The 20,436-nt window shown below is 49.3% G+C and overlaps 1 protein-coding gene across 1 annotated transcript; it reads left to right on the top strand.

Annotated features, from left to right (window-relative positions):
* Positions 1–15,756: 15,756 nt before the first annotated feature.
* Positions 15,757–19,725, top strand: LOC125515882 (putative linoleate 9S-lipoxygenase 3). The gene is made up of 3 exons (XM_048681373.1): positions 15,757–16,007; positions 16,849–17,150; positions 17,317–19,725. The coding sequence occupies exons 1-3, from the start codon at positions 15,839–15,841 to the stop codon at positions 19,465–19,467; spliced, it is 2,622 nt and encodes an 873-aa protein (XP_048537330.1). The 5' UTR covers positions 15,757–15,838; the 3' UTR covers positions 19,468–19,725.
* Positions 19,726–20,436: the final 711 nt, after the last annotated feature.

The following is a 20,436-nucleotide window of genomic DNA, read 5'->3' as shown; positions in this document are numbered from 1 at the left end:
TGCAACTAGTGAATGTCAGTCGGTGGAACCAGTCTCACGTAAGTGTACGTGTAAGGTCGGTCCAGGCCACTTCATCCCACGATGCCACCGAATCAAGATAAGACTAGTAACGGCAAGTAAATTGACAAAATCGACGCCCACAACAACTTGTGTTCTACTCGTGCATAGAAACTACGCATAGACCTAGCTCATGATGCCACTGTTGGGGATCGTAGCAGAAATTTAAAATTTTCTATGCATCACCAAGATCAATCTATGGAGTCATCTAGCAACAAGAGGGAGAGGAGTGCATCTACATACCCTTGTAGATCGCGAGCGGAAGCGTTCAAGAGAACGGGGTTGATGGAGTCGTACTTGACGTGATCCAAATCACCGATGATCCCAGCGCCGAACGGACGGCACCTCCGAGTTCAACACACGTACGGAGCGGAGACGTCTCCCGCGCCTTGATCCATCAAGGAGGAGGGAGAGGTTGAGGAAGAGAGCTCCAATAGCAGCACGACGGCGTGGTGGTGGTGGAGCGGCAGTACTCCGGCAGGGCTTCGCCAAGCTCTTAACAGAGGAGGAGAGGTGTTGGGGAGGGGAGGGGCTGCGCCGTTGATGTGGTGTGCAGCCCTCCCCTTTCCCCTCTATTTATAGGGGAAGGAGGAAGGGGGCTGGCCCCCTCTAGATGAGATCTAGAGGGGGGGGCGGCCAAGTGGTGGCTTGCCCCCCAAGCAAGGGGGGCGCCCCCTCTAGGGTTTCCCCCCAACCCTAGGCGCATGGGCCCAAGGGGGGATGCGCCCAGCCTACTTGGGGCTGGTTCCCTTTCCTCTACGGCCCATGAGGCCCTCCGAGAGAGGTGGCCCCTCCCGGTGGACCCCCGGAACCCCTCCGATGGCCCCGGTACAAATACCGATATGCCCCCAAACCTTTTCGGTGACCGTATGACAACTTCCTATATATAAATCTTCACCTCCGGACCATTCCGGAACTCCTTGTGACGTCCGGGTTCTCATCCGGGACTCCGAACAACATTCGGTAATCACATACAAGTCTTCCTAATAACCCTAGTGTCACCGAACCTTAAGTGTGTAGACCCTACAGGTTCGGGAACCATGCAGACATGACCGAGACAACTCTCCGGCCAATAACCAACAGCGGGATCTGGATACCCATGTTGGCTCCCACATGTTCCATGATGATCTCATCGGATGAACCACGATGTCGAGGATTCAAGCAATCCCGTATACAATTCCCTTTGTCAATCGGTACGTTACTTGCCCGAGATTCGATCGTCGGTATCCCAATACCTCGTTCAATCTCGTTACCGGCAAGTCACTTTACTCGTTTCGTAACACATCATCCCGTGACAAACCCTTAGTCACATTGAGCTCATTACGATGATGTCTTACCGAGTGGGCCCAGAGATACCTCTCCGTCATACGGAGTGAAAAATCCCAGTCTCGATTCGTGCCAACCCAACAGACACTTTCGGAGATACCCGTAGTGCACCTTTATGGTCACCCAGTTACGTTGTGACGTTTGGCACACCCAAAGTATTCCTACAGTATCCGGGAGTTGCACAATCTCATGGTCTAAGGAAAAGATACTTGACATTAGAAAAGCTTTAGCAGACGAACTACACGATCTTGCGCTATGCTTAGGATTGGGTCTTGTCCATCACATCATTCTCCTAATGATGTGATCCCGTTATCAATGACATCCAATGTCCATGGTTAGGAAACCATAACCATCTATTGATCAACGAGCTAGTCAACTAGAGGCTCACTAGGGACATGTTGTGGTCTATGTATTCACACATGTATTACGATTTCCGGATAACACAATTATAGCATGAACAATAGACAATTATCATGAACAAGGAAATATAATAATAACCATTTTATTATTGCCTCTAAGGCATATTTCCAACATTGCTTGTGAGAGAAATTTAGTCAACGGGTCTGCCACATTCAGAGCTGTATGTATTTTGCAAATTTTCTATATCTACAATGCTTTGCACGGAGCTACTCTAGCTAATTGCTCCCACTTTCGATATGTATCTAGATCGAGACTTAGAGTCATCCAGATCGGTGTCAAAGCTTGCATCGATGTAACTCTTTACGACGAACTCTTTGTCACCTCCATAACCGAGAAACATTTCCTTATTCCACTAAGGATATTTTTGACCACTGTCTAGTGATCATCTCCTGGATCACTATTGTACCCTCTTGCCAGACTTATGGGAGGTACACAATAGGTCTGGTACACAACATAGCATACTTTATAGAACCTATGTCTGAGGCATAGGGAATGACTTTTCATTCTCTTTCTATTTTCTACCGTGGTTGGGTTTTGAGTCTTTATTCAACTTCACACCTTACAACACAGGAAAGAACTCCTTCTTTGACTTTTCCATTTTGAACTACTTCAAAATCTTGTCAACGTATGTACTCATTGAAAATATATCAAGCGTCTTGATCTATTTCTATAGATCTTGATGCTCAATATGTAAGTGGCTTCATCGAGGTCTTTCTTTGAAGAACTCTTTTCAAACACTCCTTTATGCTTTCCAGAAAATTCTACATTATTTCCGATCAATAATGTGTCATTCACATATACTTATCAGAAATGTTGTAGTGCTCCCACTCACTTTCTTGTAAATACAGGCTTCACCGCAAATATGTATAAAACCATATGCTTTGATCACTTTATCAAAGTATATATTCCAACTCCGAGATGCTTGCACCAGTCCATAGATAGATCACTGGAGCTTGCACACTTTGTTAGCACCTCTAGGATTGACAAAACCTTCTTGTTGCATCATATACAACTCTTCTTTAAGAAATCCATTAAGGAATGCAGTTTTGACATCCATTTGCCAGATTTCATAAAATGTGGCAATTGCTAACATGATTCAGACAGAGTTAAGCATCGCTACGAGTGAGAAAATCTCATCGTAGTCAACATCTTGAACTTGTCGAAGACCTTTTGCGACAATTCGAGCTTTGTAGATAGTAACACTACTATCAGTGTCCGTCTTCCTCTTGAAAATCCATTTATTCTTAATGGCTCATCGATCAACGGGCAAGTCAATCAAAGTCCATATTTTGTTCTAATACATGAATCTCATCTCAGATTTCATGGCTTCAAGCCATTTCGCGGAATCTGGGCTCATCATTGCTTCCTCATAGTTCGTAGGTTCGTCATGGTCAAGTAACATGACCTCCAGAACAGGATTACCGTATCACTCTGGTGCGGAACGTATTCTGGTTGACCTACGAGGTTCGGTAGTAACTTGATATGAAGTTTCATGATCATCATCATTTACTTCCTCACTAATTGGTGTAGGAATCACTAGAACTGATTTCTGTGATGAACTAATTTCCAATTCGGGAGAAGGTACAATTACCTCATCAAGTTTTACATTCCTCCAATCACTTCTTTCGAGAGAAAATTCTTCTCTAGAAAGGATCCATTCTTAGCAACGAATATCTTGCCTTCGGATCTTTGATAGAAGGTGTACCCAACAGTTTTCTTTGGGTATCCTATGAAGACGCATTTCTCCGATTTGGGTTCGAGCTTATCAGGTTGAAATTTTTTCACATAAGCATCATAGCCCCAAACTTTAATAAACGACAACTTAGGTTTCTTGCTAAACCACAGTTCATATGGTAACATCTCAACTGATTTAGATGGTGCCCTATTTAACGTGAATACAGCTGTCTCTAATGCATAACCCCAAAACGATATTGATAAATCAGTAAGAGACATCATAGATTGCACCATATCTAATAAAGTACGGTTATGACATTCGGACACACCATTATGCTGTGGTGTTCCAGGTGGCGTGAGTTGCGAAACTAATCCACATTGTTTCAAATGAAGACCAAACTCGTAACTCAAATATTCTCCTCCACGATCAGATCGCAGAAACTTTATTTTCTTGTTACGATGATTTTCCACTTCACTCTGAAATTCTTTGAACTTTTCAAATGTTCCAGACTTATGTTTCATCAAGTAGATATACCCATATCTGCTCAAATCATCTGTGAAGATCCAAAAATAACAATACCCGCCGCGAGCCTCAACACTCATCGAATTGCATACATCAATATATATTATTTCCAATAAGTCAGTTGCTTGCTCCATTGTTCCGAAGAACGGAGTTTTAGTCATCTTGCCCACGAGGCATATGGTTCGCAAGCATCAAATGATTCATAATCAAGTGATTCCAAAAGCCCATCAACATGGAGTTTCTTCATGCGCTTTACACCAATATGACCTAAACGGCAGTGCCACATATAAGTTGCACTATCATTATTAACTTTGCATCTTTTGGCTTCAATATTATGAATATGTATATTACTATGATTGAGATTTAATAAACCATTCACCTTGGGTGTATGACCTCAGAAGATTTTATTCATGTAAATAGAATAACAATTATCCTTGACTTAAATGAATAACCGTATTGCAATAAACATGATCCAATCATATTATGCTCTACGCAAACACTAAATAATATTTATTTTAGGTTCAACACTAATCTCGAAGGTAAAGGGAGTGTGCGATGGTGATCTTATCAACCTTGAAATCGCTTCCAACTCACATCATCACCTCGCCCTTAACTAGTCTCTGTTTATTTTGCAACTCCCGTTTTGAGTTACTACTCTTAGTAACTGAACCAGTATCAAATACTGAGGTGTTGTTATAAACACTAGTAAAGTACACATCAATAATATGTATATCAAATATATACTTTTGTTCACTTTGCCATCCTTCTTATCGTCAAGTATCTAGGGCAGTTCCACTTGCAGTGACCATTTCCTTTGCAGTAGAAGCACTCAATTCCAGGCTTGGGTCTAGCTTTGAGCTTCTTCATGGGAGCATCAACTTGCTTGCTATTCTTCTTTGAAGTTCCTCTTTCTTTTCCTTTGCCCTTTTTTTAAAACTAATGGTCTTGTTAACCATCAACACTTGATGCTATTTCTTGATTTCTACCTTCGCCGATTTCAGCATCGCGAAGAGCTTGTGAATTAATTTCGTTATCCCTTGCATATTATAGTTCATCACTAAGTTCTAGTAACTTGGTGATAGTGACTAGAGAACTTTGTCAATTACTATCTTATTTGGAAGATTAACTCCCACTTGATTCAAGCAATTGTAGTACCCAGACAATCTGAGCACATGCTCACTAGTTGAGCTATTCTCCTCCATCTTGTAGGCAAAGTACTGTCAGAGGTCTTCTACCTCTCGACACGGGCATGAGTATGAAATACCAATTTCAACTCTTAGAACATCTTATATGCTTTGTGGCGTTCAAAACGTTTTTGAGGTCCCGGTTCTAAGCCGTAAAGCATGATGCACTAAACTATCAAGTAGTCATCATACCGAGCTTTACCAAACGTTCATAACGTCTGTATCTGCTCCTGCAATAGGTCCGTCATCTAGCGGTGCATCAAGGACATAATTCTTTTGTGCAGCAATGAGGATAATCCTCAGATCACGGACCTAGTCCGCATCATTTCTACTATCATCTTTCAACATAGTTTTTTTCTAGGAACATATCAAAAATAAACGGGGAGCTACATCGCGAGCTATCGATCTACAACATAGTTATGCAAATACTATCAGGACTGAGTTCATGATAAATTAAAGTTCAATTAATCATATTACTTAAGAACTCTCACTTAGATAGACATCCCTCTAGTCATCTAAATGATCAAGTGACCCAAATCAACTAAACCATGCCCGATCATCACGTGAGATGGAGTAGTTTTCAATGGTGAACATCACTATGTTGATCATATCTACTATATAATTCACGCTCGACCTTTCGGTCTCCAGTGTTCCGAGGCCATATCCGCATATGCTAGGCTCATCACCTTTCATGGTTAGATCACCGGACCCTCCCCCACCAGCAACCACGAGCTTTTTTCCCTCGGTACATACCAAAGAAGGAGTAGCTCCTGGAGAAATAGTGGGTCCAGTGCTTGGAGTCTTGAAAGTAAGCCTCTTTCGGCCAACCATATTCAAATCGTAATCCATATCATAATCAACCTTTGCATGACTGGTGGTTGTACCAACAAGGTTCTTATCAGTATAATTGTTGCCCAGACCCCCCCTATTAAACTGAGTTGGCCTTCCATCTACTCCACCGCGCCCGCCTCTATGACCTCCTTGAGTAGATTTGCCTCTGTAGGTGGGCATTATGATCATCAGGTCTACTCCCTCTGTTCGGAATTACTTGTCTCGGATATGGATGTATCTAGAACTAAAATACATCTAGATACATCCATTTCTGCGACAAGTAATTCCGAACGAAGGGAGTATAAGCCAGTCCCCCCATTCCATATCCTTCGCCTCATGTTTGACATTGTCGTGCTCAAGATGGGTGTGACCCAAGAAGCCACACAACTAGCAGAATTTTGGTACCTTTTTTTCATAATACACTTGATATAACATATTTTTCCCATCCTTAGTGTTGATAAGAATCTTGTCAATGGTTTGTACACGTCTAGTCTCACTCTCACCCAAACAGATTTCCCATCTCCTCCTAGAGTTAAATTAACGAACAACACCTTCCCCACCCTGTTGCACCAAGCTTCTAGGACCTCCTTCTTCCTATATCCAGGGGTAGGTCTTGAAGCTAGATCCATACTGAGATCTTATCAAGTAACACCTCATCCAAATTTGTGAAGCCATCATAGGGTTCAATGAAAACCCTTGATACCTCAAAAAAAAATCCACCAACCCTGCTCAGTAACTCTCTTCTAGTCGCCCAAACAGTTCATCGTAAGCATGAACATGTTCTCGCCCACCGGCTTGAAGTTCATATCTTGAGCGAGGCTCCATGCCATCCTCGTTGTTGTGTAGAATTATTCCCTCGAGTACGGCCTCGGGGTGTGCACGCAACACATCGCTATGAACTCCGCTTCTGGAATAACGCCCTGGAATTCTTCATCGAAGTTCAGATCGTCATCTTCTTCCTCATGCAGTACCAGGCGCTTGAGGTCATCTCCAGCCGTTGGCCCTCTAGGGGGCGCCTAAAATCGCCGCCCGGGGGTGAGCAGGCGCAAAAATTGGGCCTGGGGGCGAGTTGGTCCCCAGCCGCCGGCCCCAGGGCCGCCCCCAGGCACGTTTTAAAATAAAAGAAGTTCGGCGAAGTTCGGCTTAAACACAATTAAATTCGGCCAAACACGATAAATTTCGGCCAAACACGATAAATTTCGGCACATTTCGGCGAAGTTCGCGGATTTTCATTACATAGCACATATACATAAATTAATTTAAAGGAAAAACTGGCTGAAGTCGCCGCCGTCGCCGCCGTCGCCGCCATCGTCGTCGTCGGCCTTCTCCTCCTTGACGCGGGCGCCCCTGCTGGACCCCTGCCCGGCGTCGCCATGGCGGACTGGTGGCGGCGCATCGTCGTCGTCGTCGTCGCTGTCGCAGATGACGACGACTCCGCCTTCGTCGCGGCCGCGTCGACGCTCCGCGAAGCGAAGCAGGGCGGCGCACTAGCGCTCCTTCGCCTTCTCCAGGCGCTCCTTCTCCATCGCTATGGAGTCCCTGCGCGCCCATTCCAGGGCCGCATCGTCGTCGTCGAGTTTCGTCGTCACCGGCGCGGCCGGCTCCTTCTTCACCGGCGCGAGCCCCGGCTCCGTCTTTGGCTTGATGAAGCGTGGAGGAGGAGCCGACGAGTAGGCGCGCCAGCCGCCCTCGTTGATGACGATGCCGGCGCTGCGAGTGCGCCGGCCGAGCGGCGTCTCCGCCGCGGGCTCGGCCTTGACGCCGAGCAGGGCCGGAGTGCCGGAGGAGTGCGATGAAGATCGGGAGGAGGAAGAAGAGGAGGAGGACCCGAACCTCCTTGGCGCCCATGGCCCGGCGCGTCGGTGCTGCGTGGGCGGCCGCCCTCGCCGGGTACGCCAACGGCGGGTCGTTGCCGCCCTCGAGGTACGTCAGCACGCCCTCGAGTGTGCGGCCGGGGACGCCCCACCACAGGTGGCGCCCCTCGCTGTTCTGCCGGCCGCCAACCACCGGCGCGCCGTTGATGGACGCCAAGCGCTGCTGCTGGCGACGCTCGAAATACGCCGCCCAAGCCGCGTGGTTGTCGGCGGCGTACAGGGGGAGGGAGAGTTGGGCGTCGGTGAGGAAGGCGCGCACGACCTCGACTTCCTCGGCGAAGTACTTCGGCTTCGCCACGGCGTCGGGCAACGGGGGAATGGGCACTCCCCCGGCGCTGAGCCTCCACCCCGTCGGCCCGACACGCATGTCCGACGGCGCCGGGATGTTCGCCTGGAACAGGAGTCAGGACTCCTGTTCGCGGAGCGAACGGCGGCCGAAGCCGTTGGCCGCCGCCTCGTCTCCGGGGAAGCGTTCCGCCATGGCGACGGGCTCGGGAGAGGTAGAGAGATAGAGGGAGGGGCTGGGCGGTGACGCTCGGGAGAGGTAGGGAGAGGGAGGAGCTGGGCGGCGGCGAGGGGCGGGGCTGGTGTGGGCACAGGCGAGTGCAGGCCACCGGCTATATAGCCGCGCCGCACCCGTGTGTACGCGTGCGAGGGAGGGGAGGCGTCGGCGTGCCGTCCCGTGACGCGCCACCCGTGAGGAATCAATGGCAAGGCTGACCGGCGGCAGCCTTGCCATTGATTCCCCACGGGAACCGAGGCCGTTGGGGGAAGACGAGGCGCCGTGTCGCTGACGCGGCGGGCCCGCGGCTGTTTCGCGCCAAAACAGTTCGCCCCGGCGCCCTCGGGCGCCCCAGCGCGCCGGGTTCGGTCTGGATCCGCCGGCGCTGTTTTCGGCTCAGGCCGGCGAAAATCGGGTCCTGGGGACGTAACTGGGCCGTTTTTTTTGGCACCAGCGTGAAAAAATTGCCTGTGGATGCTTTCCTAAGGGCGCGGCTGGAGATGCCCTGAGGAGGTCATAAATGGGGGCCTTCCCATGTCTCCTGCCGCCTGACAATCTACTCTGGCTACTAGACCCCGACTCGCCTTCGCTCGCCATCACTAGCGAAACGGATCTAAATCGGAGAGAGACACCAACCCGCTCAGAAACTAGACCGCCAAGGCTGGGAAGGCAGGACATTTGCCCCTTGGTGAGCCTGAAGGAATTCGGAGGAGAGAGGGATTGAGAACGATGGTGATATGTAGGAAATTTGAAAGATCGCCAGAGGAGTCTAAAACTGTTGGTGTCACCAGGGGAGCCAATGTCTACCACGGGATATGCTGCTATGAAATGATATTGGCTATAAAAGAAATCTCCTTGGATTTTGAGTTCAACCTTTGCGTTTGGTCTAAGAAATCCTTTTGTATGGGACGCGGAGTATCTGCTCGCGAGCTCATATGCTCTTGGCTAAACAATGAATTCGATTTTTTTGTAAAATAATAAAAAAAATTCTTATTTTTTTGGCAAACATTAAGAAATAATTCAAATGCTTGCAAACTCTGAAATCACATTTGTGGAAGTCATGGCGGAAAAGGCCAAAACCAATGTTCTGAAAATGGTACTTTCAAACGCATTTTGGAGCCTTGATTTTATTTTATTTTGCCACGATTTTCACAACTGTGATGTCATGATGAAGCTTCTCAAGCAACTCTAAATATTTCTTAATATTTGCCAAAAGAATCAGTTTTTTTTCTCTTTTTCTTGAAATTTTCCTATTCATACCAGGAGCAGCTCGAGCTGAGAAAGAGTTTCATACTCCCTCCGTTCCACTATATAGTGCGCATGGTTTCAGGCACATATACCAATCAGTGACCTGGCGCTTAATTTTGGACGCTGTTACCCCCGCTTGTCTTGCCTCCAGCCCGTGTGCATGTGGGCGTACTTTCTGATCAGTGGAAAGCCAAACCAGTAGGCCACCACAGGACCATCACGCGCCACCGCAGGGATAGCAAACCGCGCGAGATACTACGGCGGGATCCGCGGCTGCGACTTAGCGGCGGCGGGATCCGCGGCTGCGGCGGTGACCTCGACAACCTCGCCATCTCTCCACCGGCTCGCCGTGGCCGTCATAAATCACGAAGAAGTCCTGGCGGCCGCTGCCCTTGTCCCTTCCTCCGCGCGCGACCGGAAGGACGGTGTCGACACGGTCCACACCTCGAGCTCCTGCTGCTCCCCCTCCTCCTCTGCCGCCTAGGAGGTGGCCGTGGCCTCTAGATCTGGGGCTAGAAGAAGGGGCCGTGGTGGCCTGCAGCGGACGGGATCGACTTGGGAGTACTAGTCCACTTGATGTGGCTGGCAGCGGAGATGTTTGCCAGGGATGCGACGGACACGGGGATGCCAATAGCCGACGCAATGACGCCGGAGGCCGGCCGTGGACGCGAAGATGCCGGCAGTTGACACGGAGATGCCAGAGACGCCGGATGCGGACGCGGCGATGCCTGAGAGGCCGGCCGCCAGCAGCGGACGCGAAGATGCCAGAGCCGGCAGAGGACGCGGAGACACCGGCTTCCTGCTGCTCCCCCTCCGCGTCTGCCGCTGCGGGTCGATTCCCGCTGCCACCGGTCCAATCCGTTTGTCCTGGAGGAAGGGGATACACGCTAACGTTGCGTGTGTGCCTGTGCCGCTGCGGGGTTAGTTTCGTCCAAAAGAGCCCAAAGTAGCTAATGCGCACTACATTTCGGAATAATGCCAAAAAATCTATGCGCATTACATAGAGGAACGGAGGGAGTATTATTTTCCGAAGACAGTAGTACAAGTCGTGATCAGAGCGTGTATCACGAGAGACGAGACGACAGTGTCAGCTAGCAAGCTAGGGTTCGGACGACGACGAATGCGCAGGCCATTAGACAGCGATGACGAGTAGCGTTGAGTAGCACGCACGTACATAACATGTATCAATGTATGGTTCTCCTGCTCTCCCTCCTCCTCCCATCGTCCCTGGTTCCCGAGCCTTATCTCCTGTATGTACGTCCGGTCCTGCGTTTTCAGACATTCCAGTAGAAGCTATAACCACTAGATTAATCAAGTAACTACTGGCAGGACTACGTATTAGTACTTACGGTGTACGTACGGTGGACAAGACATCGTGTACCTCTACCTTCACTACCGTCCCGTGGATCACCGATGACCGATAGTACCACTACTTCCCTCGACAACCCGTGAATGACTACTTCCTCTATGAATTCGTTCCGCCCGAAACGCACGCTTCGAAGGTATAACCCCGAGACGACCGCCCGTGAACGAATGCATGTGTGATGTATGAGATGCTCGTGCTTGCTCCGCGCTCGAATTGTCGGTGCACGTTGCCCCTCTGTTGCCTTGTCACCATCGTCGACTCATGGGACACCCGGTATCCGGGAGTGCCCCATCATCTTGCATGACACGCTCTTGTCACACTTCCTTTTTTGCCCCGGCATCTCAATCGAGTACCGGAACCGGAACGTTGCCGTGGCACCGTTACCGTTATTGTTGCCGTGGCATCCCTTTTATTTCCACCACGGTGACAAATGCTTCATAATGCTCTTGTCAACTTTTAATAAATAATTGCATAAACTTGCACATGTCATCCGCATCATGTTAACAACTTTTAAACATTTAAAATTGTTGTTTGCATTAATTACTAAATGCATATGGGGATTTACCGGATTTGTTGTTTGTTATATCCGGCCCCATTTAAATTGTTGTTTAGATGGTATAGTTTTGTTATGCTTCACCTCTTACCATGTTAACCAACATTTAATATTGTTGAGTACCTAACCGGGAGAGAACTAAATAATTGATGTGGTGTTTCGTCAATATGCAACTCATTGCATATTGAGCTCCACTTAACTTGTAAGTTTTGTTTGTGCCCTTTGCCATGCCATGCATTTTAAACCGGACATGCATCATACTTGGTTGTGCATCATGTCATGTTTATGTGTTGGTTGTTTACTATGTTGTTTGCTTCTTTCCGGGTTGTTTCCCTCGTTAGCTTCGGTTCCGTTCCGGAGTTGTGAGGATCCGTTCGACTTCGTCCGTTTGTCTTCTTCATGGACTCGTTCTTATTCCTTGCAGGATTTCAGGCAAGACGACCATACCCTCGAAATCACTTCTATCTTTGCTCGCTAGTTGCTCGCTCTTTTGCTATGCCTATGCTGCAATACCTACCACTTGCCTTATCATGCCTCCCATATTGTTAAGCCAAGCCTCTAACCCACCTTGTCCTAGCAAACCATTGTTTGGCTATGTTACCGCTTTGCTCAGCCCCTCTTATAGCGTTGTTAGTTGCAAGTGAAGATTGGAGTTTGTTCCTTGTTGGAACATGATTATTTTGTTGGGATATCACAATATCTCTTATTTAATTAATGCATCTACATACTTGGTAAATGGTGGAAGGCTCGGCCTTATGCCTGGTGTTTTGTTCCACTCTTGCCGCCCTAGTTTCCGTCATATCGGTGTTATGTTCCCGGATTTTGCGTTCCTTACACGGTTGGGTTATAATGGGAATCCCTTGACAGTTCGCCTTGAATAAAACTCCTCCAGCAATGCCCAACCTTGGTTTTACCATTCGCCACCTAGCCTCTTCTTCCCTTGGGTTCTGCAGACTCAAGGGTCATCTTTATTTTAACCCCCCGGGCCAGTGCTTCTCTAAGTGTTGGTCCGAAATGGGCAGCCTGCGGGGCCACCTTGGGGAAACTCGAGGGCTGGTTTTACTCGTAGCTTGACCTATCTGAGTGTGCCCTGAGAACGAGATATGTGCAGCTCCTATCGGGATTTGTCGGCATATTCGGGCGGTGTTGCTGGACTTGTTTTACCATTGTCAAGGATGTCTTGTAACCGGGATGCCGAGTCTGATCGGATTGTCTTGGGAGAAAGAATATCCTTCGTTGACCGTGAGAGCTTGTGATGGGCTAAGTTGGGACACCCCTGCAGGGATTGAATTTTCGAAAGCCGTGCTCGCGGTTATGGGCAGATGGGATTTTGTTAATGTCCGGTTGTAGAAAACCTGAAATTGATCTTAATTTAAAATACATTAACCGCGTGTGTAACCGTGATGGTCTCTTTCCGGCGAAGCCCGGAAAGTGAACACGGTGTTGGAGTTATGCTTGACGTAGGTTGTTTTAGGATCACTTCTTGATCATAGATTTCTCGAATGTGCTTTGCCTTCTCTTCTCGCTCTCATTTGCGTGTGTTAGCCACCACATATGCTATTCGCTTGCTGCAGCTCCACCTCATACCATTACCTTACCTATAAGCTTAAATAGTCTTGATCGCGAGGGTGTGAGATTGCTGAGTCCCTGTGACTCACAGTTACTTCCAAAACCAGTTTGCAGGTGCCGATGATACCGTGCAGACGACGCAACCTGAGCTCTAGGAGGAGTTCGATGAAGATCATGTTCGTTATGTTGTTCCGTTTCCAGTTGATCAGTAGTGGAGCCCAGTTGGGACAATCGGGGATCTGTGTAGCATTTGGGATAGTCTTCTTTTATTTTGGTTCCGTAGTAGGACCTTGTGTGTATCTGGATGATGTAATGTTTTATTCATGTATTGTGTGAAGTGACGATTGTAAGCCAACTATGTATCTCTTTCCCTTATGTATTACATGAGTTGTGTGAAGATTACCTCACTTGCGACATTGCTTTCAATGCGGTTATGCCTCTAAGTCGTGCTTCGACACGTGGGAGATATAGCCGCATCGAGGGCGTTACAACGGCGCTCGTCGCCATGGCCCTCCACCGCCGCCACCACCTCTCGCTCCTGCTCGTCCGCCGCCTCTCATGGAGGCCTCCATCTCGCCTTCTCCCCTCCCCGAGGCCGCGCCTCCCGATCTCCCAATCTACTAGTCGCCGGCGGCTTCCCGATCTTCTCCGCCTCCAGGTCAAGACAGGGAGCTCCCCGACTACGGGCTGCCAACCAGACCAACGCCTCCTTCTCCGGCACCTCCGACGCATCTCCGCCTAGATCTCCATGTATACTGGATTGAGCATCGATCTTCGGCTGCTGCTCCTTTTCTAACTGAATTCGTTCTCCATTGTCTGCAGTTTTCAGTTTTCCCTCGAGGCCGTGCAAGAGCGGCGTGTGCGAGTATTTGGGTGGGGGCGGCTGGAAAGTTTCTCCTCCCCAGTGCAAAATTTCTGCCGGGGCAACCCCAGGAGGCAGAAAAAAATGCCTCCTGGGGGGCACAACGGCTGGAGATGCTCTTACTTAGGAGTGCCATCAGCAGTGTACGTCCGTACGGATGAGCGCGCGCGTACCGGACAATCATTCATGCATTTTCTTCAATTCCGTCGCCATGTGATCAATTAATAGGTCTACTAGATCGCAAAAAAGAAATTAATAGGCCTACTGTACACACACATACGCACAGTTAGATTTGTGTCAAGCCAAACTTTGCAAATTTTGACTAAATATAAATTTAGAAATATCAACATCTACAATACCAAATATATATTCCATGAAATTACATTTCGTAATGAGTCTAACAATATTGATTTGACTTTGTGAATGTTGATACTTTTATATACAAGTTTGGTCAAAGTACAAATACTTTGATTTCCGACAAAACTTATATGAAAACTAAAAAGGACCGAAGGGAGAACGAGACATATATGATGAAGTGGATAGGCTTTGTGAATCAACCAGGTTTTTTAGACATCCAGTCTTGGAACGCCAAATCTCCGCCCTTGAGAAGCCCCTATATATTTCACTTGCTACCTGCTCTATTAGCCTTGTCCCTGGCATCAACAGTTTTTTCCCTGGGTCCTTTATCTGCAACACAGCCCAATTCAAAATCCAGTTGCACATCTGTTTAATCAATCCTAGAGGATCATTCATTTTTTTTCCTATCAAAGATAGTATCAGTACGAGATCTTCAAATTGTCCATAGCAAGGCAGAAGTGCCCATCAGAACTAATTTTTTGTCATTCTTAGAGAAGCTTTTTATCCACCCCCCAAAGCAATCATTTAGATCAGCAGGAACTGATCGCAAATCAAAAGCACATCTAATTAGGCTTCAAACGAGTTTAGCAACAAAGCATGAAAAGAAAAGATGATCAATGGTCTCATCCTTTCCACAGAAAACACAGCCCCTTTTTAAAAGATTGTCTCTGATCAAAATCATTTTTCCGCTGAGAAGCCATAGAAAAAAAAATTAATTTTAGCTGGAGCCTTGACATTCCGTAGGAACTTCCGAAGTCAATAGTACAAGTCGAGATCGGAGCATGTATCACGAGAGACGAGACGACAGTGTCAGCTAGCAAGCTAGGGTTCGGACGACGACGAATGCGCAGGCCATTAGACAGCGATGACGAGTAGCGTTGAGTAGCACGCACGTACATAACATGTATCAATGTATGGTTCTCCTGCTCTCCCTCCTCCTCCCATCGTCCCTGGTTCCCGAGCCTTATCTCCTGTATGTACGTCCGGTCCTGCGTTTTCAGACATTCCAGTAGAAGCTATAACCACTAGATTAATCAAGTAACTACTGGCAGGACTACGTATTAGTACTTACGGTGTACGTACGGTGGACGCATCTTCTTCAACTCCGTCGCCTTGTGATCACTTGATAGGTCTTCCATGTACACACATACGCACATGCAAATTCACATGGGTTATTTGCATGGCATCGACTGAATCGTCCGCATGCAGCGACGCGATAACGCGCGACCGGTGGAGGCCGGCCGGCGCCACACGTCGCTGCGAGAACCGGACGCCGGGAAGGAAGACGACGCGGGCCTGCCAGGGTACGTAGAGAACGACGGCAACCATAGGCGTGTAACACGCAGAGGTAGCTCCGGCACACGCTCCTCCGACCCCTGGTTCCTATAAAAGGGCACTCGTGAGCTTCCTCGTCCCAAAGCAAGCAAGCAGCCTGAGCGCTAGTAGATCGATCAACTAGCCAGCCAAGGAGCGGAGTGAGAGCGTGAGGAAGATGTTCGGGTGGATGACGCCGCCGCAGCTCAAGGGGAAGGTGGTGCTCATGCGCAGGAACCTCCTCGACTTGAACCACTGGCAGCAACCCCTCAGCCACGACACCTGGGACGAGGTCACCACCAAAGGCGTCACCTGCCAGCTCATCAGCTCCACCGTCGCCGACCCCAGTAAGGAACATCCAAGAGCATCCATCCATATCCTATGTGTTTATATTTACGGGATTGTTAAATCTCAGTTGACTGAGACTTTCATGCAAAAAAATTCTTTTTCCATTTTGCATATTCTATCACTTGATTAAGACTTTATTAAATCTCATTCGACTAAGATCTAACAACCCCCTCATATTTAACAAGAGCATATTACTTTCTTTCCCGGAATAGAGGGGAAAAAAGACGTCAATACACATATGAAGTTCCCCCATGGGGTGACCCGAACGAACGATAATTCCCCTGTCAGTTAGGAAGGAACGAACGTTTTAGTTTGCTAAAAAGAACACCCCAATCAAATGCTCTAAAATTGTCATGCGAAAACAGATAAAATGGCCATACCGTTGTATAAGGATTTGCCATTTCAAAGTAAAAATTGTCATGTTGTATAAAAGCATTGTCAGCAAATTGCTTATGCTGCGGCAGAGTAATTTCCATGAGTTTTCAGGGGTTTGTCATGGTTGCAATATATATGCAGAATTTCAGTCTAAAAAGAATGCTCAGAATATGCCATGCCGGCTGCAGGGAAATTGCCATGTTACATCAACAACAAAAAATAAAAATTTGCAATGATGTAAACATAGAAATTGTCGTCCCTAATGATTGCTTAGAAGGATGCGTGAGAGCGAACGATTTGCACAATGGATGCAACGAAAAGAACTTGGTCTCTGCAGCGATTGATACACACATCCTTCATTTATGTATAGCTAGACCCCCCCCCCCCCCCCCCCCCCCCCCCCCCCCCCCCCCCCCCCACCCACAAAGTGATTAAGCAAGCTAACGATCGCATGGACGGATGCAGATGACGAGAGTGGCACCAGGGGTCTCTTGGGCGAAGAGGAGCGGGTTGAACACTGGGTGCTCCACTTGCCCCCGATCAACCACGGCGATACCACCTACGATGTCACCTTCGACTGGGACGTGAAGAAGCAAGGCATTCCTGGCGCCGTCATCGTTCGAAACTACCACGCCACCCAGTTTCTCCTCAAGACCATCACCATCGACGACGTCCCCGGCCACGCCGGCCCCATCGTCTTCGTCGCAAACTCATGGGTCTACAACACCAACAAGTACCACTACGACCGAGTCTTCTTCACCAACGACGTAAGTGTGCTTGCCTAGCTCTAGCTAGACATATTTCTGTACCGGTTCCATGAACATTTAACTTTTTTTATATAAAATAGTAGAAGGAGGATAAACTTACATCAGCTTCCGCATCGGACCATGAAATATTAGTAAGTGAACTGAACAAGCACGATATGCCATGCAGACGTACCTGCCAAGCGAGATGCCGACGTTGCTGCAGCCGTTCCGAGAGGACGAGCTCCGGATCCTGCGAGGGGACGACCCCAGGCAGAAGAACGGCGCCTACGAGGAGCACGACCGCGTGTACCGCTACGACCTCTACAACGACCTTGGTGATCCAGACCACAAGAACCCTCGCCCCACCCTCGGCGGCCCCGACAGCTTGTACCCATACCCGCGCCGAGGCCGCACCGGCAGGAAGCCCATGGTGACCGACCCCACGTGCGAGAGCAGGAACGTCTTGCCTGTGCTCCAACAGTTCTATGTCCCCCGCGACGAGAACTTCAACCACGTCAAGAAAGCCGACTTCACGGCCTACCTCATCAAGGCCATCTCCGGCGGCATCCTCCCCCTCCTCCGCCAGCAGTTCGACTCCGTCTCGCCGCGCGAGTTCGACGACTTCGAGGACATGTACAAGCTCTACGAAGGCGGGCTTAAGATCCCCGACATCCCTGCCCTGGACGAGCTGTTCAAATCGTTCCCGCCGCTGAGGAGCATCATGCCGGCCGGCGGGGACTTCCTCCTCAAGATGCCCATGCCGCATGTCATCAAGGAGGACAAGCTCGCGTGGCGGACGGACGAGGAGTTCGCCCGGGAGATGCTCGCCGGCCTCAACCCACACATCATCACCCGCCTGAACGTGTTCCCTCCAAGGAGCACGCTTGAGGGGTACGGCGACCAGACGAGCAAGATCACGGTGGAGCACATCCAACACAACCTCGGCAAGCTCAATGTTGACAAGGCAATCGACGCCAAGAGGCTCTTCATCCTAGACCACCACGACAACTTCATGCCTCACCTGCTAAAGATCAACAGCCTCCCAAACACATTCGTCTACGCCACCAGGACGCTGCTCTTCCTGCAAGACGACGGCACTCTCAAGCCAATCGCCATCGAGCTCAGCAAGCCCCTACTTAACGACCTCGGCACCAAAGTGGTCGGCGCCGACAGCAAGGTCTACACGCCCCCCTCCAGTGGCTCGGAGTCGGAGAGGGCTGTCCAGGACACCATCTGGCAGCTGGCCAAGGCCTACGCCGCCGTGAACGATTCCGCGTGGCACGGCCTCATCAGCCACTGGCTCCATACGCACGCCGTCATCGAGCCATTCGTGATCGCCACCAACCGGCAGCTCAGCGTCACGCACCCCATCCACAAGCTCCTGCAGCCACACTACCGCGACACCATGACCATCAACGCCCTGGCACGCCAGGTCCTCATCAGCGCCGGTGGCTTCTTCGAGATGACCGTCTGTCCAGGTGAGCACGCACTGAGAATCTCCTCTGAAGTCTATAGGAACTGGAACTTCACCGAGCAGGCACTGCCGGTAGACCTGATCAAGAGGGGTGTGGCGAAGGAGGACACGGAGAGCCCGTGCGGAGTGTCGCTGCACATCAAGGACTATCCGTACGCGGTGGATGGGTTGGCCGTCTGGTCGGCCATCGAGACTTGGGTTGACGAGTACTGCAGGATCTACTATCCCTGTGATGACGTGCTTCGGTCCGACGTCGAGCTACAGGCATGGTGGAAGGAGGTGCGTGAGGTCGGCCATGGCGACATCAAAGACCAGCCCTGGTGGCCCAAGATGACAACCTTGAACGAGCTCGTCAGGTCATGCGCCACCATCATCTGGATCGCCTCTGCGTTGCATGCCGCCGTCAACTTTGGCCAGTACTCGTACGCCGGCTACCTCCCCAACCGTCCGACGGTGAGCCGACGGCAGATGCCGGAGCCGGGCACCAAGGAGTACAAGGAGGTGGAGACTGACCCAGACCTGGCCTTCATCCACACCATCACGAGCCAGCTCCAAAGCATCATTGGAGTGTCCGTGATCGAGGTCCTGTCCAACCACTCCTCCGACGAAGTCTACCTGGGGCAGCGCGATGAGCCAAAGTGGACATCAGATATCAAGGCGAAAAAGGCGTTCGAGGACTTCAGCCAGAAGTTGATCGACATCGAGAAGAGAATCATGAACATGAACGCGAATCGTCAACTCAAGAACCGGAATGGGCCAGCAAAATTCCCCTACATGCTGCTCTACCCCAACACATCTGACATCGATGGTGAGAGCGCCACCGGGATCACGGCCAAGGGCATCCCCAACAGCATCTCCATCTGATCGATGTTATGACATTATGTTATTGTTGTATATTTCCCATTGCAAATAAGGAACGCTGCATGTGCACGTTCATGTGTGGCCAGAAGCGTGCTCGTTCACGTTGCGGCGAGTTGTGTTTATTTTCCTGTTGATGAACTAGTTTTGGCCGCAATGCAAAGCCCGTGGGATGGCATGGATGAAGGGTTGTGGTAGGCCAGTGTGTTGAGCTGGACCGTATATATGTTGAATAAAGCAAGCGAGCGTCTATTTGCCTGTCTACTGATTTTGAATTTGACATTAGTCAGATTTTCTTCATAACGACACATGTTGATGATTTGGCTGGTGTCGACCACTTTTTCTTCCGTAAGTTTTTCGTTTTCTCTTCTCTATGGTTTTAGATGTTTTCTTTTCTTTTTTCATGCAAAGTAAAAAAACGTGGCAACCATAATTTTTGTTCGTTTTTTCTACTGAAGATGATAACTTTTGCTCATATTTTCCGCAAAAAAAACTTTTGCTCATATTACTTTCCTTCTTTGGTTCACCACTGCTTTGTTCATGGTATTATGATTTTCCATGTGATATTTTTGTCCATGCTAGTTGTTTCTTGCTCTATAAATTTTGCTAAGAGCTGTGATGATTTTGGTTCAAATTAATTTAATTTTGAAAAAAATCTAATCTTGGCACATACCCAATTTAATCTTCCCATGCAGCGAGTTTTAATGGAGCTTCTCCCATATAGGAACAAAGATGTATATATGTGGGTTCTCTGGCTCCCGCGACGTGTCACGGAACGGAAATCTAGTCGTCGATGGGTGAGACTACGACGATGGATGACCGCGACGCCCCGCGCGGCGACTCGCCCGGCGCGCCTGCCTCGCCACCGTCCGCCCTCCTCGCCGAGGCCTCCGACGACCCCGCCGCCCCCCTCCCCGTCTGCCCCCCCCCCTCGTCCCCTGGACCCCCTGGTCGGGTGGTCTGGGCGGACCTGGC

This window comes from Triticum urartu, chromosome 6 (assembly GCF_003073215.2).
Source record: "Triticum urartu cultivar G1812 chromosome 6, Tu2.1, whole genome shotgun sequence".
Lineage (NCBI taxonomy): Eukaryota > Viridiplantae > Streptophyta > Magnoliopsida > Poales > Poaceae > Triticum > Triticum urartu.
This window is presented reverse-complemented; position numbering and strand designations above follow the sequence as displayed.

Bases quoted from the DNA above. Each gene is read 5' to 3' on its own strand.
- LOC125515882 (XM_048681373.1), top strand. From the start codon at position 15,839: ATGTTCGGGTGGATGACGCCGCCGCAGCTCAAGGGGAAGGTGGTGCTC. The intron at 16,008-16,848 runs GTAAGGAACATC...GGACGGATGCAG, and splicing joins CTCCACCGTCGCCGACCCCA to ATGACGAGAGTGGCACCAGG. The intron at 17,151-17,316 runs GTAAGTGTGCTT...TATGCCATGCAG, and splicing joins GAGTCTTCTTCACCAACGAC to ACGTACCTGCCAAGCGAGAT.